Raw genomic sequence first — 18,595 nt, 5'->3', positions numbered from 1 at the left:
GAAATCACTGGTACTCTTAAGATACAGAGGTTGTACAGAAGGGTTAAGTAGGAATTTATTTTAAAATACAAAATTTTATTAATAAAAATTATATTTTATCAGATAGGTCAGTTTCTGTTGCATATGAAGACAATCTAAATAAGTGTCTTAAACAAGATAGTGGCTTTCGTCTGTCTCACATACATGAAGTTTGGATGCAGTCACTGTGCAGTGAATAAGGACCAGGCTTCACTACCTCACTGCACCATCTCAGTGTTGGCTTCTATCTTCAAGATTGCTTCATGGTCCAGGGTGGCTGCTTGAGGTCCTACCATCATGTGCACGTTCTAGGCTGGAAGGATTAGGAAGGGGAAGGTGAAAAGGGCATACTTCCCAGCTTGAGTAGGCATATAGAAGCTTTCTCAGAATGTCCATCCAAAAAGTTCTACGTAGTTATCATTGACTACCAACAAGCTCAGGACTGTGTTGAGGTGTGGAAGAAGTGTTGGTGAGTTGAGGGTATTCCTGTGAACATCCGTAACCAGCCGGACAAGCTTTCATACTGTAGCCTTCAAAAATCTACTACAATATTGGCAGCAAAGGGGCCTGGGAAGTACCTTCTAGCTGAACATACTGCTACCTGGAATAAAATTCTAAGGAAGAAGTAGAGATTATTGGTAAAATAGTCAACTGTCCCTTATGAGCACAAGTTAAAATAAACAGCTGTATCAAAAGTCCCAAACTGGAAGTCAGAAGACAAATTTCATCTTGGCAGAGATAATTTTACAATTTTTAGATTTAACAATAGTTAGATTTAACAACTAAAAGTCAATATATTTCACACAAAACTCCATATTTTTGCCTTCTCTTGAATAATATAAAAAATTGGCAATATGCTGGGACCACATTGTCAATGGATATCTTCAGCTAAAGATAAATAGCTGCCTTTCAGAAGGGATACCTGTCCTCCAATTAGTCACTGTTCCCATCTTTCCCTGCTGGTCTGGCCTACTCATTTAAGTTACCTTTTTGTCTTCAATAGGCATTTGTGTTTACACCCATCATTTTACAACTGAATACATAATTACTATTATAAACCAGTATGCATAAAATGACAGTGGAATCATTAAATTTATTATTAGTCTAATAAATCAACAAGAATTTAAGTACCATCAGTATGATTAGAGTTATGTGCAAGGCATAATGGAGAACATAGTAGGTTTGCAGAGGAGCTTCTGTCCCCATAAGAGTTACTTAAGGATCTGACTTGTTTCCTTATGTACAAAGTATGTTAGTATTCTAAAAAAATCCTCGACTGGTAAGAGTTCCATACAAAGCAAAATCAAAGAAAGTCTTAAGATAGAAAATAACCAAGTATCAGAATTTGAGGTCCTATGTAAACATGGAAGGCTTATTGGAGAGAGACTGAGTGGCCTGCTTGTTTAGGTTAAGCTCCAAGAAAGGGACAGGACCACGAGTAGGCTCTGTAGAGGATTGTGGTGAGGACAACCTGAACCAGAAGCTGGGTTGGCAACATTATTAGAAGACAGTGAGGATGGCTGCCAATGTTGGAGGCCAGAAGTGCTTGGACTGAACTCCATGCTCAAAGTTTGGACAATGTTCTGGAAGCAAAAAGGATGCTTTAAAGATTCCTAAGTGAGAAGTAACAGAATGAAAAAACATTTTAGGAGGTTTTTAAAGATGATTCTCTCCCTTGAGGTTGTTATGTAAATAGGGTACAGGGAAAGACTAGAAATAGGTAAACTAGTGGAACTAGTTGCATTGATCCAGTTACTAATTCATTTAAAAAATATTTGCAAACTGACATTGTTGAAATAATTTAGGTCAAAGTGTAGTAATGTAAATTAAAATGAACAGACACAAATTGAGAGATAAGCAAAGCAAGGCTGTCCAGATTCAATTAAATCTATAGGATAAAAGACAACACTCAGAAAATAGCAAAGGAAACTAAGAAATACGGTACGGATGAAGGAGCAACCCAAAAGATTTGTAAATCTACTAGATAATGAAAAGAACCCAAGTTACTGCAGGATTATCAATCCCCCTATACTTCGGGAAGGGGCAAGCATGTTTAGGTCCTATTCAATATAAGTCTATAAAGCGAGTTTCTTTCCTTCCCTCTTTCTTCTTCTCTGTGGCCGTATGCTAATTAAGCCTTCCTTTTTTAAAACAAAATTGCAAGTGCCTGTTAACGGGATTGTTTAATAAAGCTCCCCACACATCGGGAGGGGGCCAGTTGGCCACCCCTGCCCCTCCTGGGGAGGAGACCAGATGCCTGCTCTTCCCACACCAGCGCAGAGCCAGCTTTCCCTCTTTGGAGCTGAGTCCAGAGCGCGTACCGAAGCCCAATCGAAGACTAGGGGACCAGGCCGATGGCCGCGGAAGCTGGGCGGTGGGCTCAGAGCATTAAGGCAAAGGCTACTCTGTTACCGTCGCGCCCTGTTGACACTGCTTTTATTGCCAGTGCCCGAGGCGTGTGCTCCTGCGTGTTCTGTCCTTCAGCGGACGGCCGGACAGCCTCCGTGCTCTCCAGGAGAAAACCGTTCAGGACTCCAGGCCACAAAACCCCACGGCTGTGGGAAGCCCCGGTCAAGCCCCGCCCCTGGGCACGCCCCTTCCGCTCTTGCCTGACTGGGGTCTGTGAGGCTGCCGGAATCGTCTCGGACGCGGCCACGTGGTACGCTTCTCTTTGGCGTGCGCTGCAATCCCCCCCCCTCCTTCAAACCCCCTATCCCCCGTGGCGTATTTGCTGGTTTTGTGGGGTCCCAGTATTCCCAAGCTCACTCAGCGCGGCACGGCGGCGCGGGGAGTGGCTAGTCCCCTCCGTGGACCCAGCGCACGGGCACCCCTGGGATCTGGGCCCGGGAGGCACCGCCCTCCGCCGGCCCAGCTTGCTTTCCCACACCGCCCAGACGCTGCGAACCGCTGGGATCGCGGTAGAGTTCGGCTTCGCAAAGAGCTGGGCGCTGGGGCCCATGCTGGTGCACTCCTGCAGGCCCTCGCCATGGCCTCCGGGAGCGTGGCGGAGAGCTTACAGCAAGAGACCACCTGCCCCGTGTGCCTGCAGTACTTTGCCGAGCCCATGATGCTCGATTGCGGCCACAACATCTGTTGCGCGTGCCTCATCCGCTGTTGGGGCGCGGCGGAGACCAACGTGTCTTGTCCGCAGTGCCGGGAGACCTTCCCGCAGCGGCACATGCGGCCCAACCGGCACCTGGCCAACGTGACCCAACTGGTGAAGCAGCTGCGCACTGAGCGGCCGTCGGGGCCCGGAGGGGAGATGGGCGTGTGCGAGAAACACCGCGAGCCCTTGAAGCTGTACTGCGAGGAGGACCAGATGCCCATCTGCGTGGTGTGCGACCGCTCGCGTGAGCACCGCGGCCACAGCGTGCTGCCGCTGGAGGAGGCGGTGGAGGGTTTCAAGGTGAGGTCCGGGTGCGCTGAGAAGGACGGGTGGCAAGGAAGAGAGGCGGCCAGTTGACAAGGGAGAGGAGAACCAAAAAAGCTTCCTTTTCTTTCCGTCTAGAAAATGGCTGAGCCGGACTTGTGGTTCACAGCCGTCATTTCCTCTCTGTCAGCTCTAGAGCCTGGGCGCCCAGATTTGGGAAGAAAACCTGTAGACAGTGAGGAAGCCACAAGTTTCCCCGTCCCCACTCTCCTTTCCTTCTGTACTCCTATGTTTACTGGCTCACGGGCACATTATATGGGAAGATGGCCCAGGGGAATCTCACCACCCCCACCCCAACCAGCTGTATAAAAGATGCTTGTAAAACTATTTCAGGCAAAAACACACGTTAATAGGCAGTATATACATCAAGCAGATACCTACTGCCTGGTCTATAAACATTTCTCTAGCACTTCCCAGTGCTCTATTCTGCTCTAGAAACTCAAGGAAAAGAAACTCAACGAAAAAAACAACTATTTACTGCTTAAGTTATTTAACCACTAAGACTCACAGAAGGTAAGTTATTATAAAGATTAAATGAAATAAAATGATGTGTGGAACTCCTTTGTGAATGGTTGAACAGATAGCACAGCTAAACAATAGCATAGAAACAAAGTAATGTTTTCAGCATGCTAACTGGAACAGCTGCAACTTAACTTGAAGCCTCTTAGCCCAGTCACATTTCCACTGGGACAGCGATTTTAAACCCCTGTGCCCTGAGAATTTTAAAACATGCAATACCCGACTATTTAGTCAGGGTCACTGAGCTCATATCTCTTAGATTGTCAAATAAAAATATAACAACATGCCAACACAATGATAGCTGTCTGATGTGAATGAATAAAAATTATATCTTTTTAATATTTTTTTGTGCGATCAGCAAAAATCACATTTTTTTGGTGTGCTGCAGAATTTAGTAATTATTTGATGTGTGCCATGAGATGAAAAAGGTTAAAAATTGTGGCACTAGGCCATGCAGCGTCCTTCAGGGTCAGGTAGTTGATTCACTGTTGAAGTTACACAGAAACTGCCAAAGGAGAGGTTGTGGTGACCGCTGTGCCCTGGTGATGGCAGTGTGGTCAAGGGACAGTCTAACCCAGGACTTGGCATCAGAAATGTGGGTTTCATGTGTGATGAGAGTAGTCATGCTGGTGCTAAGGTCTGCCTAATCTTGAATGACCCAATTTTTCTTGCTCTTCTTAGGAGCAAATCCAGAACCAGCTGGACCATCTAAAAAGAGTGAAAGACTTAAAGAAGAGGCGTCGGGCACAGGGGGAGCAGGCACGAGCTGAACTCTTGGTAAAGGCCTTTGGAATTCACATATAATGTCACTTCTGCTGGTTATTTTCTCTTTAGTAAGCCTGGTGTTACTTACTTAACCTTGTCCAGCCAAGTCACCCACACTTCTAGGTAAAGGTGAAACAATGCCTTATGGTGGTTGGAAACCCTGGAGGTCTGACCTATCAAAAGTTTAACCCTCTAGCTTTATGTAGATATGGGTTGACCCTTGACAAAGCTGACAAGGATGAAGTTCTTGGGCACAATTAGCTTCCTTTGGTCCTATTCTGAGATGAGATGTTGACAGTGGCTTTGCATAAGCCCCACTTTTGCCTGTTGTTGGAGTGTTCACTTTCTTGACACTTCAATTCTGAACATTTCACTGTTTTCTTCCCCTAGTCTCCCAAGGCCTTAGCAAGTGGCTTATGTGCTAATTTGTGATAGGAATATTTGGGGGTTTTGTTACGAGAACCAAAACAAAAAGTACAGAGACTTTTATAATACATACTTAAAAATCCATCACCTAGGGTTTTAAGCATTTTTTGAACAATAAATAAAATACTAAAAATTCCCCACCCATTACAGGTATTTGCATGTTAGAAGCAAACTGTAAGACGAGTACTGTCTAACACCATCTTGTGAGAAATTCTGTCAGCCCTGGTCAGGGTATAGCTGAGAACTTTTGGACAAGGAACTTATTCTCATGATGCCCTTAGATGCCCCCACTTGTTCTGCTCACACAGTCCTTTGAGACCTCAGTTCCCTTTGCTTAAAAGTAGGTCTGATGGATGGAAAACCTTCTAGTGAGTTTGTGAAGAGTCCAATTATTACACACATAACCTTATCTTCTGTAGGGGGATTGTCAAAGTGAGGAGACAGCTCTTCTCTCATAGAGTACCTGGACATACTTCTTGGCTCTAACACCGCTAGTGGGATAGTTGGACAGAGTAATACAACCTTTTGAGGCCTCAATTTTCTTATATGTAAAATGAGTAGGTTGGACTAGACTTGTTTTTCAGCAAGCTTAGTAGTACTATGCTCTCCTCGAATGGTGTGTATTTCTTTGGTTGTCATTCAAGGAATGCAGTGATTGGGGAGGGTGGGGCAGGGATGCTAAATGCACTGTAATCTAGAAACAGTTCCATGCTAGACAGAATTGCTCTCTACTCCACCCCGTGGTGGGAATATATACATATAGATACAGATGCAGATACAGATATAGATATATAGCATCCCCTTAAGAAGCACTTTCAATTAGTTGATCTTTAAGGTCTCTTTCAGCTTTAATTTTCCATTTATATATTGTGTGGTATATATCTTGAAAAGACTTATCCAGCTGAGCAGAGGTATGAACTTAAAAGGGATTTATAAACAAAAGTATTTGTGCAAGTGCTTAAGAAGAGTGGTTAGAGGGATGGTTAGTGAGGGAAGGTTCTCAAGAGTTGGGTTTAAATAGGTAAACAAGCTTTCTATAAAGGACTATATAATAAATATTTTTGGCTTTGAGGGTCATATACTTTGTTATAACTACTCAGCTGTGCTGTTGTAGTTCCAAAGCAGTTGAAGATAATATGTAAATGATGGGTGTGGCTATGTTCCAATAAAACTTTACTCAGAGGGAGTAAACAAGGGGAATTTGCTCATCCTTTGTTTACAACAAAGTATTAATAGGGTCCTGTCTGTGGGAGGTGGGATAGAGAATGAAGGGTAGGGAAATTTTGGCAAATAGATCTGCACCAGTGAACTTTGAAAATCAGATAGACGGTGTAGATTATAGTGGCAGGCCTAAGGGAACCCATCAAGGTTATTTATGTGAGGTTTGTTGTAGAAATTGTGTTTGAATGTTACAAATGGTCTTCTACTGGGCACATAACGCTTCTCTGACAGCTTTCCATGGTTCCCCTTTGCCTTCCAGGCAAAGTATGCTCTGGTTTCTTAATTTTTTTGGCTTCTACCCTCAGTGCTGCATCCAGACAGAGCTAATTGCCTTCTCTCCCTATTCTCGTGCCTGTGTGATTTCTTTTGCCTGGCAAGCTATCCTGGCTTTTGACCACATGGTGAGCTCCTGTTCATCCTAGAAGTCTCTGAACACTGCTTTTGTGAAGGCTGTATCAACTTTTCTTATTACAGCTGTCACCCTGTCCATCCGTGATTGTATATGTATGTCACATGAACCAACTCTCACTTGACAGTTTCTTCAGGGCAGTGACTGTCTTAATTATCCCTGGGGCAATTCAATTCTTGGCCATTATATAGCCAGTCAGTAAAGACTGGAAAAAAGGAGTGAGTGAACAAGATAACCTTTTTTAGTATTCTGGATGCAATGATGAGATCCTGGAGTGGATAATGGGGGAGAAATGGGAAGGGCTATAAAAGTAAACATTTCCTGTCTTAATTGCCCCTCACTGTGTGCACAGAGCCTGACCCAGATGGAGAGGGAGAAGATCATTTGGGAATTTGAGCAGCTTTATCACTCCCTAAAGGAGCATGAATATCGCCTTCTAGCCCGCCTTGAGGAACTGGACTTGGCTATCTACAACAGCATCAATGGTGCCATTACACAGTTCTCTTGCAACATCTCCCAGCTCAGCAGCCTGATCACCCAGCTGGAAGAGAAGCAACAGCAGCCCACCAGGGAACTCCTGCAGGTAAGATTAGAGCTCCCTGGCCAGACAATGCCTGCCGACATGTCTCCCTTCTCTTAAACAACACGCATGTGAGCAGGAGTGGTTAGCCCGAGCAGTTCTGTAGTGTGACCTTCATAATGCAGGTGGTAAAGCTGCAGTAGACCTAACCCAGCCAAGACCTTAGCAAAGTAGTGATGCCTATCTGTCACTTGTTCATTCAACATGTGTGAATGATTTGCTCTGGGTTAGGCAATGGTATTAAGTGGTGAATAAGCTCTCCTGAAATTTATATTCTTCTTTTTTTTTTTAAAGATTTTATTTATTTTTAGAGAGAGGGGTAGGAAGGGAGAAACAGGGAAAGAAACATTGATGCATGGGGAAAACATCAATTGATTGCCTCAATTGGGGATTGGACCCACAACCCTGGCACATGTCCTGACCAGGAATAGATTCAGTGACCTTTTGCTTTTCAGGACTATACTCAACCAACTAAGCCAGGGCTGTTTGGCCTTTAAAAAACAGTTTACCAACTCCTGTTTTAGAATCACAAGAGGATGGCCAACTTTGAACCTTTATGAACACCAGTATTTTATTGCCACGGAGAGAAGGAAGGGCTTGCAAAGGGAATAGGTGACCAGAGAGTCAGAGTGTAATTGGGAAGGAAAAATGTTGCAGGAAGAAGGGAGTGGACAGCAGAGTTGAGGTGAAATAATAGGGCTGATGTCCATGGATTTTGAAAACGTGGCAATTGTGCCCTGGCTGGTGTGGCTCAGTGGATTGAGTGCCAGCCTGCAAACCAAAGAGTTGCCGGTTCTATTCCCAGTTAGGGCACATGCCTGAGTTGTAGGCCAAGTCCCCAATGGGGGGCACATAAGAGGCAACCACACATTGATGTTTCTCTCTTCTCTTTCTCCTTTCCTCTCTCTCTAAAAGTAAATAAATCTTTAGAAAACATCACCATTGGGATGATCTTTGTGGAACTGCCACATGGGACAGTTTGGTCAGGATTTGGTCAGGGGACCATTCAGGAGGGTGGTAGGGTCTGCGTGTGGTGAGTGGAGACTATGAGAGTAGATGACTGTTACAAGAAGTAAGACTGAAGGAGATATAAGAAGATACTTAGAAATGAGGTAGAATTATGGGGTTTCATGGGAAAGGATACTTAAACTATACATTTTTTAAAAAGGTATAGGGAGGAGAGCCTATGTATAAGGAACAAGGTGAGGAAAGTCCTGAAACTGTAACAGTGATGGACTAACAGTGATGACTGTGTTGTTCCTGAGAAGGCAGAAGGGAATGGCAACTAAAGTGTGTTTGCAGGAGTAGGTTTTGGAAGATTCTCTGTTGTATAAGAAGAATGGACTGTCGAGAGAGGTACGTGCAGGCAGGTTGTGAGATTTCATAAAAACCTGGTGGCCTTCACTCTCTTTTGAAGTTAAAAAGCAAGATCATGTCTGAGAAGGAATTAGGGAAAATATGAGCTTTGAAGAATATGGGAAGGTTCTTTTCTTTTTTTCATAAGATTTTATTTTTTAGAGAGAGGGGAAGGGAGGAAGAAGGAAAGGGAGAGAAATGTCAACATAGGAGAGAAATATTGATCGGTTACCTCTTGCACACCCCCAGCTGGGGACCTGGCCTGCAACCCAGGCATGTGCCCTGACCAGGAATCAACTGGCAACCTTTTGGTTTGCAAGCCGGTGCTTAACACATTGAACCACACCAGCCGGGAGGGAAAGTTCTGAAATCACCATTTCAAAGTAAAGCCAGGTGGTTCATGAGACATAATACTTGGTCAATGAACTTGGGGTTATACTGGAAGCAGTCTGCCCTGTCTTTCTTTCTTAGACCATGACTGCTCTGAAACAGGAATAGGGAACACAGGCAGTTGGGCTCATCCAGGAAGAGAGCTTTGAAAGATGGACTTCAGGGTTTTGTTTGTGTGTGTGTATGTGTGATAAAATATGCTTAATAAATTCACTGTTTCAACCATTTCAAAGTATACAACTTAGTAGCATTCAGTAAACTCACAGTGTTTATACAGTTATCACAGCTGTTTCGTTCTAAAACACTTTGATCTCCACAAAAGAAACCTGCACTCACTTCTAATCCCATTGTACCTACTGACAGCCACCAATCTGCTATGTGTTTCTGGGTTTGCCTATTCCGGATATTTGATATAAGTGGTTGAATCAGTCATTTGCAAGCATACCCATGCAGTTGTGTGTGTACATCCATACACAATGGAATACTGTGCAACTGTAAAGAAGCATAAAGAAGACACATGAGCCTTGGCTGGTGTAGCTCAATGGATTGAGCATGGTCATAGTTTGATTCCCAGTCAGGGCACATGCATGGGTTGTGGGCCAGGTCCCTAGGAGGGGACGTTCCAGAGGCAGCCACACATTGGTGTTTCTCTCCCTCTCTTTCTCCTTTCCTTCCCCTCTCTCTAAAAATAAATAAATAAAATCTGTTAAAAAAAAAAAAAGACACATGAACAGAGTGGTTACAGGATACAGAGTTAAGTGTATCTACATTTTGCTTATATTTGCAAAGTATATACTGTAAGGGTAAACCAGAAAATATAGGGATGAGGAGAATAGGATGGGAAGAAATGGAAGAAAGAAGGACAGATCTGGCCAACTCTCTCTGGCCAACTCGCAGACTTTTTGAGCACTGAAATAAGAACAGTAATGGATTATAACCCATTGAATAATGTAAGAATCTGAGTCCATGCTAATAATAAATAAGAAGGGAAAATTCTTCCCTCTAGTAGAATATTAACTAAGTAATATAGAAGGAATTTTGAAGTTAGAAAATGATCAGTTGACAATCATCATAATGAAAGTTAATTCAGACCATAATTATTGATGAATGTTAAATCAAAAAAAGGAAGGGAAAGCTTAATAAGAATTGAATAGTAACAATTTCAAAGTGTGAGTGATCACTTTTAGGTTACTTATTGATTATATTTATTAATAAGGAAAAATAGTAGCTATACAATGATCAGAATATCATTAGTAAGAAGAAAACAAATATTGTGTACCTTTAAAAGGGCACACAGACATTGGTCAAAGGTCGTACAACTTAAATTTAATTATGAGGAAAGTCTCTGACAAACCTAAATAGAAGGACATTCTATAAAATATCTAGCCAGTATTAAACCAGTGTCAATGTCATGGGAAATAAAATCAATTCTAAGGAACTATTCAAGAATAAAGACACATGTCATCAAAGCTAAGTGCAATAGATCATCCTGGATTACTTTAGCAGGGAGGAGTAGCTATAAAGAACAGTTGGTTAAATTAGAATATGGACTATGGATTAGATAAACATTAATGTTCAATTTCCTGAGTTTGATAACTATGCAATAGTTATATAGCACATGTACATAGGAAATGCACATATAAGTATAAAGGGGCCAAGGGATATAATATAAATAATGACTTTTTAAGTGGCCCTAAGGATAAATATGTTTATAATCATCTGGTAAGTCTGGGTAAGAAGTATATAGGAGCTTTTTGTACTAGCAGCTTTTCTGTGTATTTGAAATTATTTCACGACAGAAATCAAAGAAAGCAAGCTGAACATTTGTGGTCCAAGGGTGGGATGCTTCAGTTAGTAAATTTGACATCTTGAAGTCCTTGAGCAGTGTTAAAGTAGGAGGACCTAGGAAACGCCATACAGCAAATAGTATCCTAGCTTTCTCTGCCTGATTTTTAGCTCCTTGACTGTGAATGGTGTTCCTTATCTTCCTGGTTTCTCCCAGGACCAGTCTGTAGTTGGGTTTTCAGTGAACATCTATGAAAGAAAACTGAAGTTATGAATGACTTCTCATGGTTATCCTTTTCCTTTCTCCTCTAGGACATCGGGGACACATTGAGCAGGTACCGTTTTCTCTCTCCCCAGTGTTAAATCAAGCAGAAGACTGCCTCCTTTTACTTAATAAATCATGAAAGGAGCTCAAAGCTAGAGATGACTATCTTACCAAATGGTCACATAATTTACCTGTCCCTGCACAGAATCACTAGTGCGCAAAGAAGTTAGATGGACCAGAGCTCTTCTCATTAAAACTCAGGAATGTTTGACAAATCCTGGGGGTGAGGTGGTGGAGTACAGGGCTCACTTGGGATGGTGCTGGTGGTTTATGAGGGCACTTGCATGGGGAGGGTAGAGGCTTCCAGGGACTTGTGAAGAGTGTAGGGGTATCTTGTGATTTTTGCATCCTAAACATTTCAGAATCCTTTCTCTCTCTCTCTCCCTTCCTTCCTTCCTTCCTTCCTTCCTTCCTTCCTTCCCTCCCTCCCTTCCTTTCTTCCTTCCTTCTCTCTTTCTCTCTCTCTCTTTCCCTCTCTTTCTGTACAGCCTAAAAAGGTATAATCAGCATAGTTATGTAATTAGTTGAGACACCTGGATTCTGGCTTATATTCTTGATATTTCTGTACTGTATCATCAGAGAGAAAGTGAGGAAGAAAAAGGGCTCCCTGGGTTTTGGAACATGACTAAAAAGGGAGAACTCAGAGTGGGCAAGAAGCCACAGCAAAGCTGTGTTTGCAGGCAGGTGGCAAGGGCAGCCAGGTAGGCCTGGGGACATGATGTCTGGTGGAAACTGACTTTGATGGAGCTGAACTATGAAACTGATCAAAATCCTGAATGGTGATAACCCTCCAGAGGAAATGCAGCTTGATTATGTGGGAACATTTGAAGAGATGGGGGAGGGCTTCATAGATGTGGTAGGGTATCTATGTGGACAGAATCATGTTGATCAGCTTGTTTCTTGAAGGCCTCCGGGAGGGAGATGAGTTGGTACTTGGAAATGTTCCAGTCAGCTGCCCCAGCAAATACTACCTTTCTTGTTACTTTGACTTGGGTGCTAATTTAGTTTTGACCTAACGTAGGATCCTAGCATTTGTGCCATTAAGGTTTGGGTTAGGCTATATGAGGTAGGAAACCCAAAATTTCATTTTCTTTAGGCTTAAACATAAAAAGTTGTGTCACCATGTAAGAAACGTGCCCAGGATTAGTATGGTAGCTTCAGTGATCATCAGATGCTCAGGTTTCTTTTCCTTCACTCTTCTACCATCCCTCAAGTATGGCCCTCATTCTTATAATCCAAGATAGTTGCTAGAATGCCAACCAGCAGGAAGGAGATAAGTCACTTTGTATTTCTTTTTTAGGCCAACTTCTTAACACAAGATACATTTGAACCTCTCATTGGCCAGAACTCTGTCAGAAGGTCACAGCTAGATTGGGCAACCACAAACCCAGTGAAGTTTGGAAGGTGGAAGAAGGGATAGCTGTGGGTAGACAATTAGCAATCAGTCTTTGTCACAGATCCCTTGAAGATGTGGGTAATTGAGTATTGTCCAGAGATTACCCATCTGTCTGAAAATATTATTCTCATTATACTTGGGAACCTGAGGATTTTGGGTCATTGCCCATTATGAATATATAGGACTTTGTCATGGTATATAGTGCTTTCTGGCCTTAAGTTCAATTTCATTCAGTATATATTTTGGAAAAACCATGAGCTTTATGCTTTGGGGGATTTAAAAAAAAATAAGACTCTCCTTTTCTGGTCTAGAGGATCATAGTCTAGGAAAGACTATGGAAAAGGTGGCTTTTAGAAATTGTTGACCTCTGTTAGCTAGTGCAGCTCAGGCCCTGTTCTGGACCCTGGAAGGTCATGGAGTCAGGGAAGGGATTCACTCTTTTTTCTTTTTAAACTTAGGGCTGAAAGAATTAGGATCCCTGAACCTTGGATCACACCTCCAGATCTGCAAGAGAAGATCCATATTTTTGCACAAAAATGTCTCTTCATGACTGAGAGTCTGAAGCAGTTCACAGGTAATGTGAAAAGAGGGAAAAGAGGGACCTGTGAGAGGAAATGGATTTATGCTCTGAAAATGTGTTGCCTGACAGGACACATTTTTCAGGTGGTAAGATGCAAACTGATTATCTTCTTTTCTCTCCTTAGAAAAAATGCAGTCAGATATGGAGAAAATCCAAGGTAAATTTATCTACTTAATGGGCTTTTAATGTTGGAATTTCTTGGAGAAACAAACATCTGCATTAACAGTGTGGGGAAGTGGGGCAGGGGTGATAGATGCCCACTGGCCAGCTGTCCCTGATATTTTACACCTTCCTTTTTGCTTTGTTAATTTTCTTTTCACTTAATAGTTTCTTGTTTCACTTTGAAGTCTTTTAGCTATATATACTTAGTTCTCAATCTACATTGATGGAGGAGAAAAATAGGCAATCCAAAATTAGTGTTAATTGTTTTTATTTTATTCTTTAATTGGGAAAGAGCACATAGAAACTATCCTAGTTACATTTCATCTCACCCAGTTTTTATACTTATAATTTACAGAGTTATAATTCCTACTGCTTCTGGGTATAGCTACTGTCTAATATAGGAGGCAACACCTTGAGGGAAGTGGTGAGGGGTGGGATTCAGGAGTGAGGGTGCCTGGGTCCCGGGCCCAGCACTGCCTTGTGGATCTGCACCATACAGGCATGGGTCAGAGATACTGCACGTTTGGTTCTAGACCACCATAATAAAATAAATTTTGCAATAAAGTGAGTCACAAGAATATTGGTTTCCCAGTACATATAAAAGTTAGGTTTACACTGTAGTATCTGTTAAATGTGTAATAGAACTATGTCTAAAAAAATGTATGTGCTTTAATTTAAAAATACTTTGTTAAAAAGTGCTATCTTCTGAGCCCTCAGCAAATCGTAATGTTTTTGCTGGTAGAGGGTCTTGCCTTCAGTTTGTATAAAAACCACAGTATCTGTGAAGCTCAATAAAATGAGGTATGTTTGTAGTTTCTTTATCTGAAAAATAAGGAAAATAATATCTCTTACCTCACAAGGTTGTAAGGACTAAATTAAATTAGATGCCCTTTCTAAAGCCTTTAGAATGGAATCTGATTCACATAACAAACACTGCATTTTATTAAATGAAGTGTTCTAGGTATTTAAGGAAAACTCAAATATAAAATTTTCTGTTTATACACCAATTCAGTTAGGAGCTGGCTTTGTATTAATTGCTAAAATTCCTAGGCAGCCTGGTGTAATCTGAAATCCTTATATGTAGGTAAACCCTTTTTTTTTTCTTTTTTAGATTTTATTTATTATTTATTTTTTTTTAGAGAGGGGAGAGAGGGAGAGGGAGAGGGAGGGAGAGAGAGACATCAATGTGCGGTTGCTGGGGGTTATGGCCTGCAACCCAGGAATGTACCCTGTCTGGGAATCGAACCGGCGACACTTTGGTTCCCAGCCCGCACTCAATCCACTGAGCTACGCCAGCCAGGGTGTAAACCCTTTTCTTATTTATTACAAATTACATTTCTCCATAATCTCTGATAATGTACTATGTTATGTATACTGATTCTTTATTTGCATTCTATCTTTTCATATACCATATTTTGCTGTGTATAATGCTCACTATTTTGCCCAAATTTTTGAGAGAAAAATAAGGATGGACATTATATAATTCTTCTATATCTATATAAATATTTTAAATTCTTTTATTAATGTTTATGTGTTAAAAGTATAACTCCAGAAAGCAATAGCAATATCTGTATGTTCAAAAATAAGCTAAAATTCCCTTATAATACAAAAAAACCCAAGTCTCTAAATACAAATAAGTAAATAAATAAATAATTGAATTAAAAAATTAAAATGAAGGATTTTTTTCCCTGAAAGTTTGGGCCAAAAATATGGGTGTGCATTATACATGCCAAAATATGGTACATACTCTTTTGGTATCTACCAACATAGATTTAAGGGACACCCACATGTCCATAAGTAAAAGAAACGGAGAAATTCCACTTAATACAGTGGATAATACCAGAAGCCCTTAGTTCAGACATGACCTTCCTCAATCTGGTTCTCACTTCTCTTCTCCCTTGTATCACTCAAAAGGCTTACTGTGAACATATCTGGGTAAATGCTTTGTCAACTTTATAAAGTGCCTTTTTTTAAAAAAGGATTTTATTTTTAGACAGAGGGGAAAAGAGGAAGAGAAACATCAATGTGTGGCTGCCTCTCACACACCCCGTATTGGGAACCGGGCCTACAGGTCAGGCTTGTGCCCTGACTGAGAATCAAACCCATGACTCTGTGGTTTGCAGGCCGGTACTCAGTCCACTGAGCCACACCAGCCAGGGCTAAAGTGCCTTTTAAGTAAATGGTCTTATTTGTCCCAGTGTGGTAGTGGGTATCTATCACTCAAGCAAACCAGCCCCTAGAATAGAGGTGGCTTATGAAAGCCAAGAGTTGTGTGTGATGTAGACTTACAGCAGTATCCCCCTTGCAGACCCAGCTTGCACAGTGGAGGATGGAATCCTTAATCTTGTCTCAGTTTGACCAAATAGGTTACTGGTGTCAGGCATGTGGTTATCCTTTCACCCCAAGTTCCCAGTCCCTCCCCATTCCCTTAAAGCCAGATGATTGAGTCATGTATTTTATGAAGGAATCAGTGCATGACTGAAAACAAATTTCTAGTGGAGACCCCTGCTGTGTGATGACTCTAACCAAAACTCCCTCAAGGTGGGTATTTCCTGGAAATATCTATGTGAGTTCCATAACTTCTCTTCTCTTGTTTTTTCAGAATTAAGAGAGGCTCAATTATATTCAGGTAAGTGATAGAAAAACTATTCAGGGAAAGAAGAGAAATCCTTAAGAATATAACCTCTATTGAATGCTTTTAGAAATAGCCTAATTCTGGATCCTTTAGGTTACCTGTGTAAAAATGATAAAGAACACCACTAAAAAAAAAATCATTGCTTGTTTGTATGTGTTTGCAATGACTCAGAGCTGAAGCCAGAGACGTTTGAAATAGAAGAAAGTCAAGATCAGGTGCTGTAAATACTTACAGAGTAAAACTGCAGTTCCCAAACAGTAGATCACTGCTAGTACCCTGCAGCATTGCTCTGCCTGCCCAGCCTCAGCGCACTGTATAGTTTGCAGAAACCAACCATTCTTCCAAAGAGAATGATTGGAGAAAATAATGATTGACTTCAACTCATTCTGAGTGCTAGGAAGTTTAGGAATTGTGTGTCTTCCTGTCTATGTACCTCAGGGAAAGATTTAAAACTGCTCCCCCCTCCAGACCATACATTTACCTAATGTTCAAGGAGACTGGGTAAATCTGTGTTCTCAGAGTTACTCAAATCTGGAGTGTATTTTCCATAGTCACATGGCCATCCTCTGTTGCGTGGAATCCTGTTTATGAAGAGAAAGACTCCACATACACCAGTTCTTCCTTCATTGGTGTTCACTGGTTGATGTAGCCCATATTTAATTCTTTCAACAACTATTAGGTGAACACCTTGTTAATGTCTTACACTGAGATTGTGCAGGGTACTATAGAGGTAACAAAAGACCATTAAGACACAGTCCTATTCTGGGAATTTGTGTCTGGTTGGAGGTGTGAAGTATACCCATGGCATGAGAAAGACGTGAGTGACTGCTGTGGACAAATGGTTGAACCAAGAACTGACCATCTGGGGTCTTGCTCACCTCTACCAAGTTGCCTGTTATGAATCTTTTGTGGGATTCATGCAGCCCACCTGAGCTTTGGTTTGGAGGGATAATGTTTGGGAATTTTTCTCCTGAACAAACTATGAAAAGTAAATGTAAGAATAAGTATCAGTGATTATAAAGCAGGAAAAATTCACATGATTGAAAGGTTCTGTAATACTAAATACCAGAGTATCAGACATGGGTGACACACAGTTTTAGATTTAAGAGAGGGAAACAGTAAAAACTCTGGACATCTGATTTTTATTTCTGAACAATCTTGATGCTTTTTGTTACATCTCATAATTTTCGTGGGGAGAGGATGACAGAGACCATGGACATCCTGCCTCCCACTGCAGGGACATGGAAAGTGGTAAGGATATCCAGCTGTGAAAGACAGGAAGTGGCAAGGCAACAAGATCCCTTATGCCTGGTAAAAACAACTTTTTGAGGAAGATGTGGGTCATGTATTGGACATTAGAAAAAGATGAATAGGGTTAGGATGTGCTGAGTAAATCCTCCTATGGAGTGGAGGATATAAAAGTGAATTGAAAGATGGGCAAATTGTTCCAGGGTCCCAGTTCCTTATTCACAATTCCAAAACTCTGAATATATGAGGGAAATTCAGTTTATAATGGATAATATGGCCTAAGATGTGAAAGAATGGAAATAGAGGTAAAAAGCTCAATATTTTCAGTATAGTCTGGCTTTAAAAGGCAACCAGCTAATCCAAACTGTAATTTTTAGAATGTTCAATTCAGGATGTATTTCATCGTAAAATGAATTTAGCCTATAGTGGGGAGCTCTTATTCCTTTCTCAGGCAGGTAGGAGAGAAGCAGGATGTTCTAATGGGCTCTCCTAGCCCTCAACTGACCTCTCCTTCCCCTGTCTCTGCAGTGGATGTGACCCTGGACCCAGACACAGCCTACCCCAGCCTGATCCTCTCTGACAATCTGCGGCAAGTGCGGTACAGTTACCTCCAGCAGGACCTGCCTGACAACCCTGAGCGCTTCAATCTGTTTCCCTGTGTCTTGGGCTCTCCATGCTTCATCGCTGGGAGACATTATTGGGAGGTAGAGGTGGGAGATAAAGCCAAGTGGACCATAGGGGTCTGTGAAGACTCAGTGTGCAGAAAAGGTGGGGTAACCTCTGCCCCCCAGAATGGATTCTGGGCAGTGTCCTTGTGGTATGGGAAGGAATACTGGGCTCTTACCTCCCCAATGACTGCCCTCCCCCTGAGGACCCCTCTTCAGCGGGTGGGGATTTTCTTGGACTATGATGCTGGTGAGGTGTCCTTCTACAATGTGACAGAGAGGTGTCACACCTTTACTTTCTCTCATGCTACCTTCTGTGGGCCCGTCCGGCCTTACTTCAGTCTGAGCTACTCAGGAGGGAAGAGCGCAGCTCCTCTGATCATCTGCCCCATGAGTGGGATCGATGGGTTTTCTGGCCATGTTGGGAATCATAGTCATTCCATGGAGACCTCTCCTTGAGGAGGTACAAGTCAGAAGGGCTATTGGCCGTAATCCTACCCCAGACATAAAGGATCTTGTTGCCTTGCCACTTCCTGTCCTTCACAGCTGGATATCCTTACCACTTTCCATGCCCCTGCAGTGGGAGGCAGGATGTCCATGGTCTCTGTCATCCTCTCCCCACAAAAATTATGAGATGTAACGAGAAGCATCAAGATTGTTCAGAAATAAAAATCAGATGTCCATC

General features: G+C 42.1%; 1 protein-coding gene and 1 long non-coding RNA gene across 2 annotated transcripts; one reads left to right on the top strand and one right to left on the bottom strand.

Moving 5' to 3' along the window:
• Positions 1 to 36: 36 nt before the first annotated feature.
• On the bottom strand, positions 37 to 2,448 carry LOC118500148. The gene is made up of 2 exons (XR_004902680.1): positions 2,245 to 2,448; positions 37 to 331 (listed from the first exon to the last, which is right to left on the bottom strand). It is a non-coding gene; the product is annotated as an uncharacterized LOC118500148 (long non-coding RNA).
• A 160-nt stretch (positions 2,449 to 2,608) lies between these two features.
• On the top strand, positions 2,609 to 18,595 carry LOC114494146 (zinc finger protein RFP). Its single transcript, XM_028509037.1, has 8 exons — positions 2,609 to 3,424; positions 4,649 to 4,744; positions 7,141 to 7,371; positions 11,212 to 11,234; positions 13,079 to 13,194; positions 13,325 to 13,357; positions 15,965 to 15,991; positions 17,774 to 18,595. Exons 1-8 carry the CDS (start codon positions 3,005 to 3,007, stop codon positions 18,367 to 18,369), a joined length of 1,542 nt encoding a protein of 513 aa, XP_028364838.1. The 5' UTR covers positions 2,609 to 3,004; the 3' UTR covers positions 18,370 to 18,595.

Source organism: Phyllostomus discolor, chromosome 4, assembly GCF_004126475.2.
Source record: "Phyllostomus discolor isolate MPI-MPIP mPhyDis1 chromosome 4, mPhyDis1.pri.v3, whole genome shotgun sequence".
NCBI classification, from domain to species: Eukaryota; Metazoa; Chordata; class Mammalia; order Chiroptera; family Phyllostomidae; genus Phyllostomus; species Phyllostomus discolor.
The sequence above is the reverse complement of the archived record's forward strand: the minus strand, read 5'-3'. Positions and strand labels throughout refer to the sequence as shown.